The sequence below is a fragment of the Eleginops maclovinus genome, chromosome 7 (genome assembly GCF_036324505.1).
Source record: "Eleginops maclovinus isolate JMC-PN-2008 ecotype Puerto Natales chromosome 7, JC_Emac_rtc_rv5, whole genome shotgun sequence".
Classification (NCBI taxonomy): Eukaryota; Metazoa; Chordata; class Actinopteri; order Perciformes; family Eleginopidae; genus Eleginops; species Eleginops maclovinus.
Genome location: NC_086355.1, coordinates 24357362 through 24372750, shown reverse-complemented (window position 1 = coordinate 24372750; position 15389 = coordinate 24357362). Strand labels below are relative to the sequence as shown.

The 15389-nt window shown below is 40.1% G+C and overlaps 1 protein-coding gene across 1 annotated transcript; it reads right to left on the bottom strand.

Moving 5' to 3' along the window:
* Positions 1-1349: 1349 nt before the first annotated feature.
* On the bottom strand, positions 1350-15102 carry si:dkey-219c10.4 (high affinity cGMP-specific 3',5'-cyclic phosphodiesterase 9A). The gene is made up of 14 exons (XM_063888179.1): positions 15014-15102; positions 13165-13326; positions 10423-10474; positions 9960-10062; positions 8910-9052; positions 8770-8829; positions 6648-6825; positions 5225-5347; positions 4558-4650; positions 4373-4440; positions 4179-4281; positions 4000-4104; positions 3244-3390; positions 1350-3114 (listed from the first exon to the last, which is right to left on the bottom strand). Exons 1-14 carry the CDS (start codon positions 15099-15101, stop codon positions 2950-2952), a joined length of 1590 nt encoding a protein of 529 aa, XP_063744249.1. The 5' UTR covers position 15102; the 3' UTR covers positions 1350-2949.
* Between the last annotated feature and the right edge of the window lie 287 nt (positions 15103-15389).

Below are 15389 nucleotides of genomic sequence, written 5' to 3'. Positions count from 1 at the left end.
TTAGGGTAGACAAAAGGTTTCAAGGTTTCAAGGTTTCAAGGTTTTATTTGTCATATGCACAGCAGATACAGCGTATATGTTGGCAATGAAAATCTTATGTCCCATGCTCCTCCAACAACTCAACATACATGGTGTAAAAGATAAATAAAATAGTGAAAAAGAGAGAAGAATATTTACAATATCAACAATACAGATTTGAGGATGTGAAATATATACATATGTGGAATACATTGAAAGTATTTAAATACTTTACTCTGTGGAATGAGGAGGTATGGACAGATGCATATATTATGTATAACAGATGTATATGGCAGATATGTATAATATATAGATATGTGTACTATAAACAGATATGTATAATATATAGATATGTGTAAACAGATATGTATGGCAGATGTGTATAATATATATATATATATATATGTATGTGTGTACTATAAACAGATGTGAGTAGACATTCACACAGCTCAGGAGTTCAGTAGTCTTATAGCCTGTGGTATAAAACTGTCTCTGAGTCTGGTGGTCTTGGTCCGGATGCTGCGGTACCGTCTGCCAGACGGCAGCAGACAGAACAGATTGTTGTGGGTTCTCTGACAAAATCAGTCTGAAAGCAGGTTCGGCTCACATTTGTTAACTTATAAAAATGTTTCTCCCACACACACACATACACACACACATACACACACACACACACACACACACACACACACACACACACACACACACACACACACACACACACACACAGCTGCTCAGTGTGCTACAGTACTGCTGCAGCACTCAGCTGTTGCAGCACCCCCTCTCCGCCCTTCTATGAATCAGGTCTCTGCTGGTGATATTAGGGTCCTTAAGCAAACATGTTTTAGAAATATGAACCCCTTTTCAGGGCCCTAGAAGGACCTTCATCATATGTTTTTCACTCAAAGGCACGAGAGGGCCCATTTGTAGCATTTTTGGAACGCGGGGGCAGCATGTGATGGGATGCCATAAACCAAGTTTTCTCAAAGTAACGGTTATCTCATTTAAAAGCTAAAAAAGCCTTCCTGTCTCCAAGGACTATTTTATTTGAGTTCCCTTTCAAGAAGTTTAAGGCATTTCTGTGCTTTTCTTCTGTATGATTGTTTACTTGATGATGCTTTTGCCTTGTGAAGATCACTGCATTACTTATTTGATTGTGGTATAAGTTAATTTAAGAACAAGACTCAAACAGGAAGAGTGCAGTATTAGAGATTTCAAAAACTGTGCTTTCATTTGTGACTTTTAACCATCAATTTATGGAGGAACTGTTTTATTTATTAATGAAATGGAAAAAAGAACAATTTAAAACATATAATATAATAAATGCAGTAATGGCAATCAGTCCACATTTTATACTGAAGTACACATAGCTCACGTTGTATTGCATTAAAACTCCTTTATTTTCTTTCAAATGGTCAAAAATATTTCAGCCCGAGATTCATGTAAACAAGCGTTCTCTAGGGCTGGAGTTTAACTGGGAACAGACGGGGGTGTCACAGCTGTTAAAGTGATAACGTTCTGAAGAAATAATAATCTGATTACACATCATATCATAATAATGTCTCTATTAGGTAATAAATGGCTCTGCCCTGGCTGAGAATGCTCTTTTCCTGGGGTTTATCACAATAAGCTGGAAATACGCACTGATAGTCTGATGGTGAATCGTTACATTCTGATTGAGATTACTACAGCCACCATATTTATTCAATTTAGCAGTGAACATTTCATTGTTCCTGTTCAACAAATAGAATTTGTTATGTAGATCCCTTTGACATAAAAAAGCAATTATTTACATAAATCCAATGAAATGAATGTATAAATATAAGCATACACTGCTCTCGTGAAAGGGGGGAAAGACTTGTAGTATGTAGAAGAGCTCTGAGGGGTCTTAAAGACCTGATAAAGTTTTATATACAGTCCATTTACCATTATCTATGTCTGAAAGCTCAATAAATTGTTGTGGTGGGGATTTACACTTTTTGAGAGAAATTACTCATCCCCTGCTGTCCCTTCACTGATAGGTGTCACATTGATTCAGCAGCAATAAGGCCTTTCTTCAGGTTATGTGGTTTGCACTGTAACCACTCCACTACCAAGGCACTCCATACATTTAAGAAGGATCACATGTTTTTCACCCTGAGGAGCAGGAGGGCCCATTTGTGGCGTTTTTACTTTAGCCAGAAGAAAGTAGCTCGGTTCTGAAGCGCATATCATATTTACAACAAACCATGAACTGTGATGTAACCCTAATCTGAAGATTATTTATTAAAATGTAAAAACAAACTGTGGTGCGGTTAAATCCAGTATGTTATAACGCACTGACGCCACAGGGTGGCAACATTACATTGTACATAGTGTTTTCACTTGCCACGATTCTAATGGGTGAATCTGCCCGATAATGAGAATGGTCCATAATGTCAGACATTGGGACAAATCATAAAGTGATGTCTTTAAATGTCATGTTCATCATTCCAACACCCAGAGATGTCAGTGTAATATGATTAATCATGTTTCCAACATTACTTGAAAGAACAGTGAGGGCAAAATGTTTTTAAGTTCAAGCTTCATAAAAATGTAAGTCCTATTTAAATTAAGTGAGTCACTTCTTGCAGCAACATGACAGATTTGATTTCCTTTTGTGATATAAAATATTTTTTTCTCTTGTGTATTTTATACATACTCTTTCAAATATATTACAGTTTACATCACATAACAGACAACTGCATATACCAACACTACAATAAGAAAAAGGTAAGTACACCATACAGTACTTGTAAGAAAAACAAAAAATAAATAAAAATTCTAATTCTAATAATAAGAAATACACATTTAGATTCAGTTTGATTTGGTTCAAATACATTCAAATAAATCTAAAAATCATACAATCTTTAGATAGCAGCTCTTAGAGGGCCCGGGTCCACCACAGATTCTTCACTGCGCCTCAGCTCTTAGGTCAGGCCCGGCATCTGAGAGGCAGTCAGCGGAACACTGTGTCCCCTCCTTACTCTGAGCCCGGATCACTTTCTCCCTCTCCAGCGCCTTCTCCATCTCTGTGTAGTAATCCAGAGCCTTCCGCACCGGGCTGATTATGTGTTGCTGCAGAATGAATAAAGAAGTCATACATTTTCACCCCAAACCTTCCCTCAAACTTCACCTATTTTACTTTATTATGACATATCCCAGAGTAACTTCTGGATTTATAGGATTTTTTCCAAAATAAATTACCTCCAGGCAGGGGAAGAGGTTGGCCAGCTCGATGAAGAGAGGCAGAAGGACAAATCTGATGAAGCCTGTTTGAGATGACGGCTTGGTGACTTTGTCCCGATCCATGAAGGGGGTGACTGGAAGACCCTCTAACTTCTCCACATCACTCTGAAGGTGGAGAGAACACACAGCTGGAGTTAATGTCTCTGCATGTTGCAGGACTGTCTTCTGTAACCTATGATGTCTCCAACAGGTCTCAGCTTGCGGGAGATCATTGCTCTCACCCAATCAGACTAATATTTTTAGATTTATGACTCAAAGACGTTGTGGTTTTGGTGATTCACCATTTTTGAAAACCTATTTAGTGACTCATTATTCTCTTAAACGGCCAGTAGGAGCCATGTGTGTTTAACATTTCCTTCAGGTCAGTTTTCGTTGTGGTTCAAAAGCTGACATCTAAGAGCGCTTCTTTTTTAAACCACAGCATCTGCAAAATAATTCCTTTTTAATGTTATGGTCAAGCTGGATGAATTCCTGATTTGTCATATTTACTGGAAGGGAGTGAAGAGGGAAACAGACCTGTAGAGACATGCATAACCTTTTATATTTTTAATCATCAATTCTTTCAATACACTGTGTTGCTGCTGAATCATGTTGTAACCTACAAGGAATTGAATAGGAACATCCCACACATTGAATTGAAGGTTGAAGGAGGACAACTCGTGTTTGGAAAACAAAATGTCCATAGTTGAAACACATATCCAGTTGTGAAGGTACCTGGTTGTAGAATTCCTGCAGCAGACAGTCCAACCAGGGCTCAGCCACCTCCATGGGCCGCGCCTCGTTGGATATGTCACTCACTTTGATCAGGATCATCATCAACTGCAAACACAAGGGGGGGCAATTAGAAGCCAATGTTGAATCCTGAAAAGATGCAGGCACAAAAGCCCTCTCACCACTTCTCTGTGCTCCTTGTTGGCGAAGTCAAAAGCCGTCAGGATGGACTTAAACTTGTTGAGAATCTCATTGTGCCTCGTCATGTCGGTGGCCAGGATGCATCTGCAATTACAAAAGAAATACTGTTTGCCATCCTGAGGGAATTACATGAGTAAAATGTGGATTACTTAGAAAATCTGAAAGATGGACTCACTTGATGATCCCTTCTCTAATCCGCTTGTACTGATTCATGGACAGATTTCTGAAGATGTTGCTCTCTGTCTGAAAAATATAACGTTCAGTTCCTTGTCACTGATAGTGGACAAACTCATGCAGTGGGTCAATTCCAATCACTAACCCTTAATGCATGTAGCTTGGACAGAGAGTTGTCCTCCTTACCTTCTCCAGGATCTCAAAAGCTATGGCACAGTGGTGGTTCTCCAGCGGAGAGATGTCGTTGTAGCGGAGAGCGAGTTCAGTCCGAGCATTTATCTGAAACAACCATTACATTAGACTTCAGGAGTGACATTTAGAAGAGTTCTGTAGTTATTAGCGCTGTAGACTTAATGGACAACACCACACAACTTGACTCACATTTCAATGTGTTCTGTTCACAACCTGAGAAAGCAGTGTTCCTTAACTAAAAGGAGATCAGTGTTGGAAAATAGGACAGAAAACAGACACTGTGCTGTTGTGAATCAGGAAGCTGTATGTAATGTAACAGGTGTGACATAACTATCCAACTACAGCTATAAAAAAGAACAAGAATTTGTTACTGAAATGCAACGAGTAGGTTGATATTTTTCAAGTCTATATTAATACATCACTCACAAATATAGAAAGTAAGTTATTGGTTACTGTTATTTTCCCCCCTGTATAGGCTATCACAGCTGTTAAAAATATGTCTAATTAATCTCAAGTAGAAGACAGTCTTAGTTAAAAACCGTCTTAGCTGAACCTAATGTGAGGCTACAGCAGTCTGATTAGCAAGTAGCAATCTCAGTGTGTGTTTAAGCCAGGGAACATTTACTGATCATCACAAAGAGTTGATGTTGATGAAGGCTACCTGATAGGCATTGTTGTACCCTGTGTGGTCAAGGTCGTGGCACACTGCAGAGGTCAGCATGATAAGCAGGTCTACGCTGTCCATCTTACTCTTCAGGTCCGTCAGCCAGATCAAACCGTACATCTGCACAGAGATCAAGTAGAGAGAGATGTTGTCATGTACACACTGTGGGGAAAAAGGCTGTCATTTATCCTTATGAAACGTTGAGTTACTTGGTTGTTTTGAGAACTTGGCAGTGAAATAATTGCTTTTGAACCTGAAGAATTAGAAACCAATTTAGGAACTTGTTATGATTTTATTTCAGGGATAAGGGTCTTAATTGAAGTCCCTGGTCTATTCTTTCCAAAAGTTCAGGAACAGCGCTGTCATTTCTGATGAAGGACGCCACCAACAGCCATTAAAAAGTCTGCATCTCAGAGTGTCCGTCAAGGTCTGTGTGATGCCTTGACACCAGCACAGCTGTCAGTCATGTGAAAGTGAGAGCCAGACTAAGTCAACTAATTTGGTTTGATTCCTCCAGCAGGAAGATAAGCATTTTTGATTCCCAGTATGTGGCGAATCTATTTAAATGATGCCTGTATGAAAATGACTGCAAACCTTTCATAGATGTAGCAGAGGTTGGGTTGGGGGGGGGGGGGGGGGGGGGGGGGGGGTGCTTTTAAATCAGACCAGTTTTAGTCTAGTAGTGTGTTTGGTACTGAGCAGGTAAAGGACAGTCGGATTTATGTGTTCCTTTAAGTTTATAACAGTTCTGCTGGGGAATTTGTAAGTACTTTTGCGCTCCATAGCTTAAGTGTCCCCTTTCTACATACACAGTCATTTTATTCCACAATATAGTCACTCATGGAGCAACATTAGTAATCATTTAAAATTATGTTTTTGCCCATCTTTCTACCAAAAGTAATTTCCAGTCTTCTTTATTCCGCTGCTTTAGGCTTCTTAGACTCCTGAGAAAATTGTGTAGTGCTCCTGAAAGCAATTTTTATTTGAAAAGGTGGCTTACAGCGAAAGATGCTTAAACCAAACCATCATCTTAATGCTAATCAAAATCAATGAGGTAAAAAATGCTGAACAGACTAAATAATGGAAAAGCTGGGTGCATATTCAGGTTTTGATTGTATAAGCCAAACTTGATTGTAATAAAGAGGCATCTGATTTATTGTTTCGTAACAGATTGATTAGTGTTGTTTTTTTTAAATGAATCCTTCATTGAGGGGCTGAGATACCTGTCTGATGATGATGAGTCACCTCTCCACCCTGAGGACCTCATGGTCTTCACCAAATCAAGAAAATGAAGGCATAATCTCATGATTACACACACAATCAGGCTCTCCATGGTTTGCCCTGGTGAATTGTCACTAACACACACACACACACACACACACACACACACACACACCCCCACACACACACACACACTCACCATCTGGGTGACACAGAAGCAGTGCTTGAAGTTGTGGAAGGGGATGTTGTTGTATCTTCGGTAGACCTCGAACAGGAACTGCTGCAGGACCTCCGGCTCGATGTTGAAGGCTGCGATGAAATCTAGATCTGTGTACATGACCTGCAGGAGCACCATGATCTCTGCGTCTTCCCACTGCCTACACACACACACACACACACACACACACACACACACACACACACACACACACACACACACACACACACACACACACACACACACACACACACACACACACACACACACACACACACACACACACACACACACACACACACACACACACACACACACACACACACTTTTGACTGATTGTATTTGTATACGATCCTCATTGCTCAAGTAAAATTAGCCACAATAATCGTGTGATATTCTATTCTAATACACAAATAAGTATTCTGATATATTAAGCCAGATACATGCCGTTTTACAGCAGGAAATACTTTACTGAAAAAAATGTATGAAAATCCTTCAGACATTGTCTGAAAACAACCGTGCCGAGCTGGTGAGGGGATTGCTGAGCCTTATTATGTAAAACGCTGAATCCCCTCTGTTCTGGAAGTGATATGGTCTGTGTTCACATTAGCAAGCATCGCTAACACTCAGAGCTAACGCTGTAGTGGAGAGACTGTGTGTAATATAAAGGTCCTGTCCTTGTGGTAAACCGAGAGAGAAACGTTTGAGCTCCATACTGTTTCAGAGATAATGCTGGATGAGGTCTGGAACATAATCACGGCAGCGTTTAGCTGAGTTTCTCCCGGTACAAAAACTCTCTTCAGAGGACAGATCATGACGCTCCAAAGGGGCGTGGCCAGCAGCAGCTCCAAAGGGGCGTGTCCAGCAGCAGCTAGTTCATTTAAAGCTACAGTCACAGAATCAGCACAGAGGGAACAGGGCTGAGATAGAGGGGGATGAGGCATGCTAGAATGGGGGATCTGTTTGCTATGTTGAGCAAAACACTTCACAGACAAGTTTTGTACATATGGCCCTACAATATATTGTTCAAATATAGCAAAATAGGAGACCTTTAACAGAAACAAGCCACAGACAGAGTAGGGAAGTCCTGATTAAAAAGTGACTAATCAAATAATATGAGCATTATTCTTTATAACACATCTATGTCCACACAGCAGGAAGCAAAGAGAGCATATTTTATCAGGGTATCAAAGGAATCCTAATTTATTATGATTATGTGTCGCCCAGGTTTCAGTTCTCATTCTGTGCATAGCCTCATAGCATCCAATGTCACCATTGTGGGTTTGAATTAAAAGGTTTTGGACCACTGAAAGGATGAGCAGGCCTCAGTGAATACAACAGGCACTTCCTCAATATGAAGCCCATTTCAAACCCGGTTTGTTCATTAAGCCTTTTAAGACCTTTTGATTTGTGCAGCTCCGCAGGCCTATTCATATTGAGATGAGTGTGTCGATCAGAAGAAAAGGCTGACGTTTTGTGTCCTCTTCAGATCACATCAGAGGTGCTTCAAGGGCACGACTGTCATTAGGCGAGTGAGCACGCGCCGGTGTGTGTGTGTGTGTGTGTGTGTGTGTGTGTGTGTGTGTGTGTGTGTGTGTGTGTGTGTGTGTGTGAAGGGACAGGTGTTTGTTTGTCGGTGATCACAGAGGGACAGCCTGCACATCACGGTGATGAACACTGAGGCTGTATGTGACATTACAACATCTCCACATTTATATGGCCAATCTAAACTCATCAGCAGACTTGGGGAGTAACAGATCACATCATCAGGAAAAATTAAACACTCTCTTACAGTTACATTAAAAAAAGTCTTAAAATTTCAAAATAAATGGGGATTACAAAGTTACATTATAGAAATGTAAATAGTATAGTGTAGGAAGACGCACTGCTTGATTATTCTTTATGGTTTTCATTCAGGCCACTTTTAATCTTCTTTATTTTAAATATAGTTTTTCAAATGCAGTTGGTGAACAAATGATTTATAAAAACAAAACTGCTGTGTTGTAATGAATGTATTAAACAAAATCTGAATTTGTTAACTATACTATTCTGTAGGCGTATCCTATAAGAGGACACCTTTTTGATCCTTCCCAACCTTGCTCACCAGTTATCAAAGGTGGGGGTCTTGAGGTACTGCCTCACTTCCTCTGATACCTCCAGGGAGCTGCAACGGTGACATCATAATAATTAGGAGATATGACATGATACATACGTGTGAAATATGAGAGCTTTGTATGAACGTGCCTCATTTGGAGAAACTTCTCCCGTACATGCTCACACTCCTTCCTGGTTTTATGCAGGGTTCTCTTGTGGTAGAAGGGGGAGGGCTTGTGCGTTCCCTCTGACAGATCTTTAAACAACCCCAGCCAGCTCAGGTGCTCCACACTCTGAAGGATAAATCAGGATAAATATGGAGGATGGAGCAACACATCACATCAAATCCCAAGATTGGCCCTTCAACAAATTGACCCATCATCACTAAAATGATTATCATTACTGAACTTAAACTGCTCTGTTGCCTGTGTTTTGTGGCCTATAAAACCTAAACATGTTCAGTAAAGAGGCTAAAAGTCTTGCAGAGTTGAGGAGACAGATGACTCAGGTGATCATTCTATCCACTGAATACTGCCTGTGAATTCATCCCATAACAGTATCCCACCTTATTTCCTCCCCTATAAGACTATAGGAATACGGATCTTATAAAAGGGTAAAATACTTAAACTTAATGTAACAGTTTTGGCATTGTCTGCAGAGGTCCACAGGAGTGAGATAGATTATACCATAAAACCTATTTTTCTCATTGAAAAGAGTTTAAGAAAGCCATTGTTTACCAAATATGTCAAAGTGTGCACGCAAACTGTACACTAAGTGGCTTTTTCCAGTATTTTGAGCCTTTATTTTCCCTATTTCTGCGTTTTTTTAATCTATTTTAAACAAATTTCAGGCTTATGGATTTAATGGTTTGGAACCATTTAGTAGTTAGGGTTGGATTATTATAGTTTTTCCTTAGCTTGTAATGTCTCTGTATATTAGATAAACTCTCTCCTTTAATTTGTTATATTATTCATAAAAAAAACATTATTATGGGTAGCGTCAAAATACCAACTTAATTAAACTACTGTATTTAACAGCAGGCCTTCTTTTAAAGTCCATCCCACTTATTATGAAACAAGCACCTTCTGACTTCAGACGATTAGCCCCAGTTGGTAATTGTAATTCTTTTTTAATGTATGAAGAAGTTCCATGTTACTTTTCCCAAGTAACTTTAGGAATAACTGAGTACTTTGTCCGTACCTCCAGTTTCTCCCTGAATGAATCCACCTGTTTCTTCATCTCGTACACCACTGCAGGAGCGTCCCCGGCCTCCGTCAGGATTTTCTTCTCCAGGCCCTGCAGTCTGAGGCCACACACAATCAATGAAGGGTTGACACACACTGGTTTGCTTTATGTATGATATACCAACAACTATCAACGTACAGCTCCGGAAAATTAAGAGAGCACTCCATATTGTTCTTGAATCTCAATCTCTACATGTATGGCAGCCATTCCAGTGTCTTTTGAATTCAAACACAGAGAAATCTTCTCAGTATTTTATAGAATACAAAAAAAAAAATCATGTAACTCAAAGACATATAAATAGTAAAACTGGAGAAATGCTGAAGTGGTCTCTTAATTTTTTCCGGTGCTGTATATAACTGACCTAAAATTAAATATATCTTAAAGTCTGTCCTGTTGTTCTGACTCCCCCGTGGCCTACCTTTTCTCCATGGAGGAGAGGTCAAATCCCAGTGCGCCTGCAAGCTCCGCACCTGAAATGACAAGAAAAGAGGGAGATGTGTCAAACATCTGTGCAGTTCAGCTGGCAGATGTGTTCACAGACATTTTCAAAAGGTCACTGCTCCAGTCTGTAGTCCCCACATGTTTTAAAGAGTCCATCATTGTCCCTGTCCCCAAAAAGACCAAACCCATCTGCCTCAATGACTACCGCCCAGTTGCACTCACCTCCATCACCATGAAGTGCCTCCTCCCTCCCTGACTCACTGGACCCCCTGCAGTTTGCCTACAGAGCAAACAGGTCCACGGATGATGCCATCTCCCTCACCCCCCACACTGCCCTCTCCCACCTGGACCAGAGGAACACTTATGTGAGAATGCTGTTCATTGACTAGTTCAGCATTCAACACTATTGTGCCCTCCAAGCTCATCATTAAGCTCAGGGACCTTGGGCTCAACATCGCACTCTGTGACTGGATCCTGAGCTTCCTGACGGGCAGATCCCAGGCAGAGCGGATGGGGAACATCACATCCTCCACCTTGACCCTCAACACCGGAGCCCCTCAGGGTTGTGTGCTCAGCCCTCTCCTCTACTCCCTGTTCACGCACAACTGCGTGGCCACTCACAGCTCCAACACCATCATCAAGTTTGCTGACGACACGACCGTCATCGGCATGATCACAGACGGCGACGAAATGGCGTACAGAGAGGAGGTCAGAGCCCTGACATCTTGGTGCCAGGACAACAACCTCCATCTCATCATAGGTACACTTCAACTATGAGAGACAGAATGGGGGAAACAATCCAGGAAATCACACTGTAGGATTTTTAATGAATTCATTATAAATTCCTCGGTAAAATAAGTATTTGGTCACCTACAAACAAGCAAGATTTCTGGCTCTCACAGACCTGTAACTTCTTCTTTTAGAGGCTCCTCTGTCCTCCACTCGTTACCTGTATTAATGGCACCTTTTTGAACTCATTAGCAGTATAAAAGACACCTGTCCACAACCTCAAACAGTCATACTCCAAACTCCACTATGGCCAAGACCAAAGAGCTGTCAAAGGAGACCAGAGACAAAATTGTAGACCTGCACCAGGCTGGGAAAACTGAATCTGCAATAGGTAAGCAGCTTGGTGTGAAGAAATCAACTGTGGGAGCAATTATTAGAAAATGGAAGACATACAAGACCACTGCTAATCTCCCCCGATCTGGGGCTCCACGCAAGATCTCACCCCGTGGGGTCAAAATGATCACAAGAACGGTGAGCAAAAATCCCAGAACCACACGGGGGGACCTAGTGAATGACCTGCAGAGAGCTGGGACCAAAGTAACAGAGGCTACCATCAGTAACACACTACGCCGCCAGGGACTTAAATCCTGCAGTTCCAGACGTGTCCCCCTGCTTAAGCCAGTACATGTCCAGGCCCGTCTGAAGTTTGCTAGAGGGCATTTGGATGATCCAGAAGAGGATTGGGAGAATGTCATATGGTCAGATGAAACCAAAATAGAACTTTTTGGTAAAAACTCAACTCGTCGTGTTTGGAGGAGAAAGAATGCAGAGTTGCATCCAAAGAACACCATACCTACTGTGAAGCATGGGGGTGGAAACATCATGCTTTGGGGCTGTTTTTCTGCAAAGGGACCAGGATGACTGATCCGTGTAAAGGAAAGAATGAATGGGGCCATGTATCGTGAGATTTTGAGTGAAAACCTCCTTCCATCAGCAAGGGCACTGAAGATGAAGCGTGGCTGGGTCTTTCAGCATGACAATGATCCCAAACACACCGCCAGGGCAACGAAGGAGTGGCTTCGTAAGAAGCATTTCAAGGTCCTGGAGTGGCCTAGCCAGTCTCCAGATCTCAACCCCATAGAAAATCTTTGGAGGGAGTTGAAAGTCCGTGTTGCCCAGCGACAGCCCCAAAACATCACTGCTTTAGAGGAGATCTGCATGGAGGAATGGGCCAAAATACCAGCAACAGTGTGTGAAAACCTTGTGAAGACTTACAGAAAACCTTTGACCTCTGTCATTGCCAACAAAGGGTATATAACAAAGTATTGAGATGAACTTTTGTTATTGACCAAATACTTATTTTCCACAATCATTTGAAAATAAATTCTTTAAAAATCCTACAATGTGATTTCCTGGATTTTTTTTACTCATTCTGTCTCTCATAGTTGAGGTATACCTATGATAAAAATGACAGGCCTCTCTCATCTTTTTAAATGGGAGAACTTGCACAATTGGTGGCTGACTAAATATATTTTAGCCCCACTGTATATATATATATATATATATATATATTATACACATCTGCCATACATATCTGTTTATAGTACACATATCTATATATTATACATATCTGCCATATACATCTGTTATACGTAATATATGCATCTGTCCATACCTCCTCATTCAACAGAGTAAAGTATTTAAATACTTTCAATGTATTCCAAATATGTATATATTTCACATCCTTCAATCTTTATTGTTGTTATTGTAAATATTCTTCTCTCTTTTTGCACTATTTTATTTATCTTATTTGCACCATGTATGTTGAGTTGTTGGAGGAGCATGGGATATAAGATTTTCATTGCCAACATATACGTTGTATATGCAGTGCATATGACCAATAAAACCTTGAAACCTTGAAACTTGAAACCTTGAAACCTTTTTTAATGACCCGAGCACTGCGTTTCCCATGGTGCAAAGGGAAAGATACCTAACGGCTCACTGTTGCTGTCGGCAGCCACCACCTCCAGCTTGTAGCAGGAGCTGCAGGAGTTGGGCTCCAGACCTGGGGAGATGTTGATGATGTTGCCTTTGGGATTGTACAGCTTCAGGATGTCATGGGGTCCTGCCTCGGCTGCAGAGCGGAACAGATCTGAAAGAGAGGCTCAACGTTCATTTACCAATAAACCCTGAGGAAATACTTTATCAGAAAGCTGAGGAAGGCCATGTGGTGTGGTTGAAAAGCCCTGGGACACACTATTTAGTGATCCCTGAGTTTTTTTTTTTTTTTTTAAAGCTTGAGGTAACTTTGTTCAAAATGGAACTTGGTTATACGTTGTACCTAAATGCTTTATTAATTGTTAACAAATTATTCACAAAAGAGTAAGGAAATACAAAGTAACAATGTGATACAACTTACAGTTAATCATATTAAAATTGTAATAAAATGCAATACTGTATGTATGTTATGGGTTTCCTTGTAGCACAACAATGTCATGAAAATGTCATATTATTGGTCTTAAACTGATCAAAATATACTAAATCCTTATAATGTAATTATGTCCTCAACCAATAATATGGTTATCATCTCAATATGAATAGGCCCGCAGAGCCGCACAAATCAAAAGGTCTTAAAAGGCTTAATCAACTAACCGGGTTTGAAGTGGGCTTCATGCTTAGGAAGTGCCTGTTGTGTTCTCTGAGGCTTGCCCATCCTTTCAGTTGTCCAAAAGCTTTTAATTCAAACCCACAACCAATGATGATGTCCTCATTTTTGACAGATATGTAAAACTTAAATTGAGTCTAAAAAGGGTTCCATAATTACATTATAAGGATTTAGTATATATTGATCAGTTTAAGACCAATAATATGACATTTTCATTACATTGTTGTGCTACAAGGAAACCCAAAAAGGGTTATTGAAAAAAGTGTATTACTAATCTATAAGAATTAAACATTTCTACATTAATAACACAAATGTAAATAAAAGGTAAACATTAAAGGTGTGTTATGTTAGAAACATTTAATAGAAGACTGTTTGCAAACTTTACAGTTACATCAACAACAATACAATAAAATAACAGTTACTACTGGAAGACTTATGCTAATTACCATTACATATGAGATCCACAATGACTTGCTCCTGCCCTACTCTTCTCTTTAAACAAAGCACATTAAGACCACATGCTAGCTATCACAAAGCCTCCACCCGATGCGACGGGTGAGGAGCTGTCAGTGGCAGCTGTATCCTCCGTCACCTACACACAGTTCTTTATCTGCTGGTGTACTGACTGTATTGATCCAAGCCTTCATCAAGGTTGTTTTCTTCTTTAGTTTATCTGGATCAGTTGTTAGTCATTAAGACAATGAATGCACCTCACATGTTAAAGATAATAACCCACGTCAGTTTATATTTACCTTCTCACATAAGGGAAAAATCATGGTAAACATGCCATACATTTGGAAAATGTATTTTATAATTTAATAAAATCCTGTTATGGATGCAGATAATCATTTTTATTATAGATAGATTAGCTACAGTAGCAGCAGTGTGTTCAGGCATTAAAACACTTTAAAAGTGGAAAAAAGGTATAAACCTAATAAAATAAAATTGAACATAAAAACTGTAAACAGCAGCAAGTATAGGCTATTATACCGTAGAAAGGACATGAACCACACATAATACAATATATTAAATGTTCTAAATAAGTTAGACAGTTCTATGAAACACCAATATATTACACTAGCAGATATATAGTATATATGTGACAGTTGTGCAAAATGAAAAAAATAAATAAATCATTGATATGGAGAGGGAGAGGATCATTTTGTGCTCCTACCTTTGAAATCCTGCGCAGGGCAGTCCCCGGGGAACTCCGCCTGCTCCGGTCTCCCGTTCACTGTGAAGAAGATGATTTTTGTTGCCATGTCATGAGTTCAGAGTTACTTGTGAGTGCACCGCTGATCTGCCCTGCCTCATCACCTCACTGCTAAAAGACCCCGCCCCCTTGTTTTCATTCTCTCCACCTCCTCTTCTGCTCCTCCTTCATTATCCTTAAGGCTACTGTTATTAATCCTAACCATAGTAATTCACTCAAAGTAACCTCAAGTTGGGTTTTCTTTGTGTAGTTGTTTTGAATGTGTTTTTCTCTCAATTGTTTATCTTTTTATGTGAGCCCAATTCAATCCCTATAAAAAAAGATCTACCACCACTTA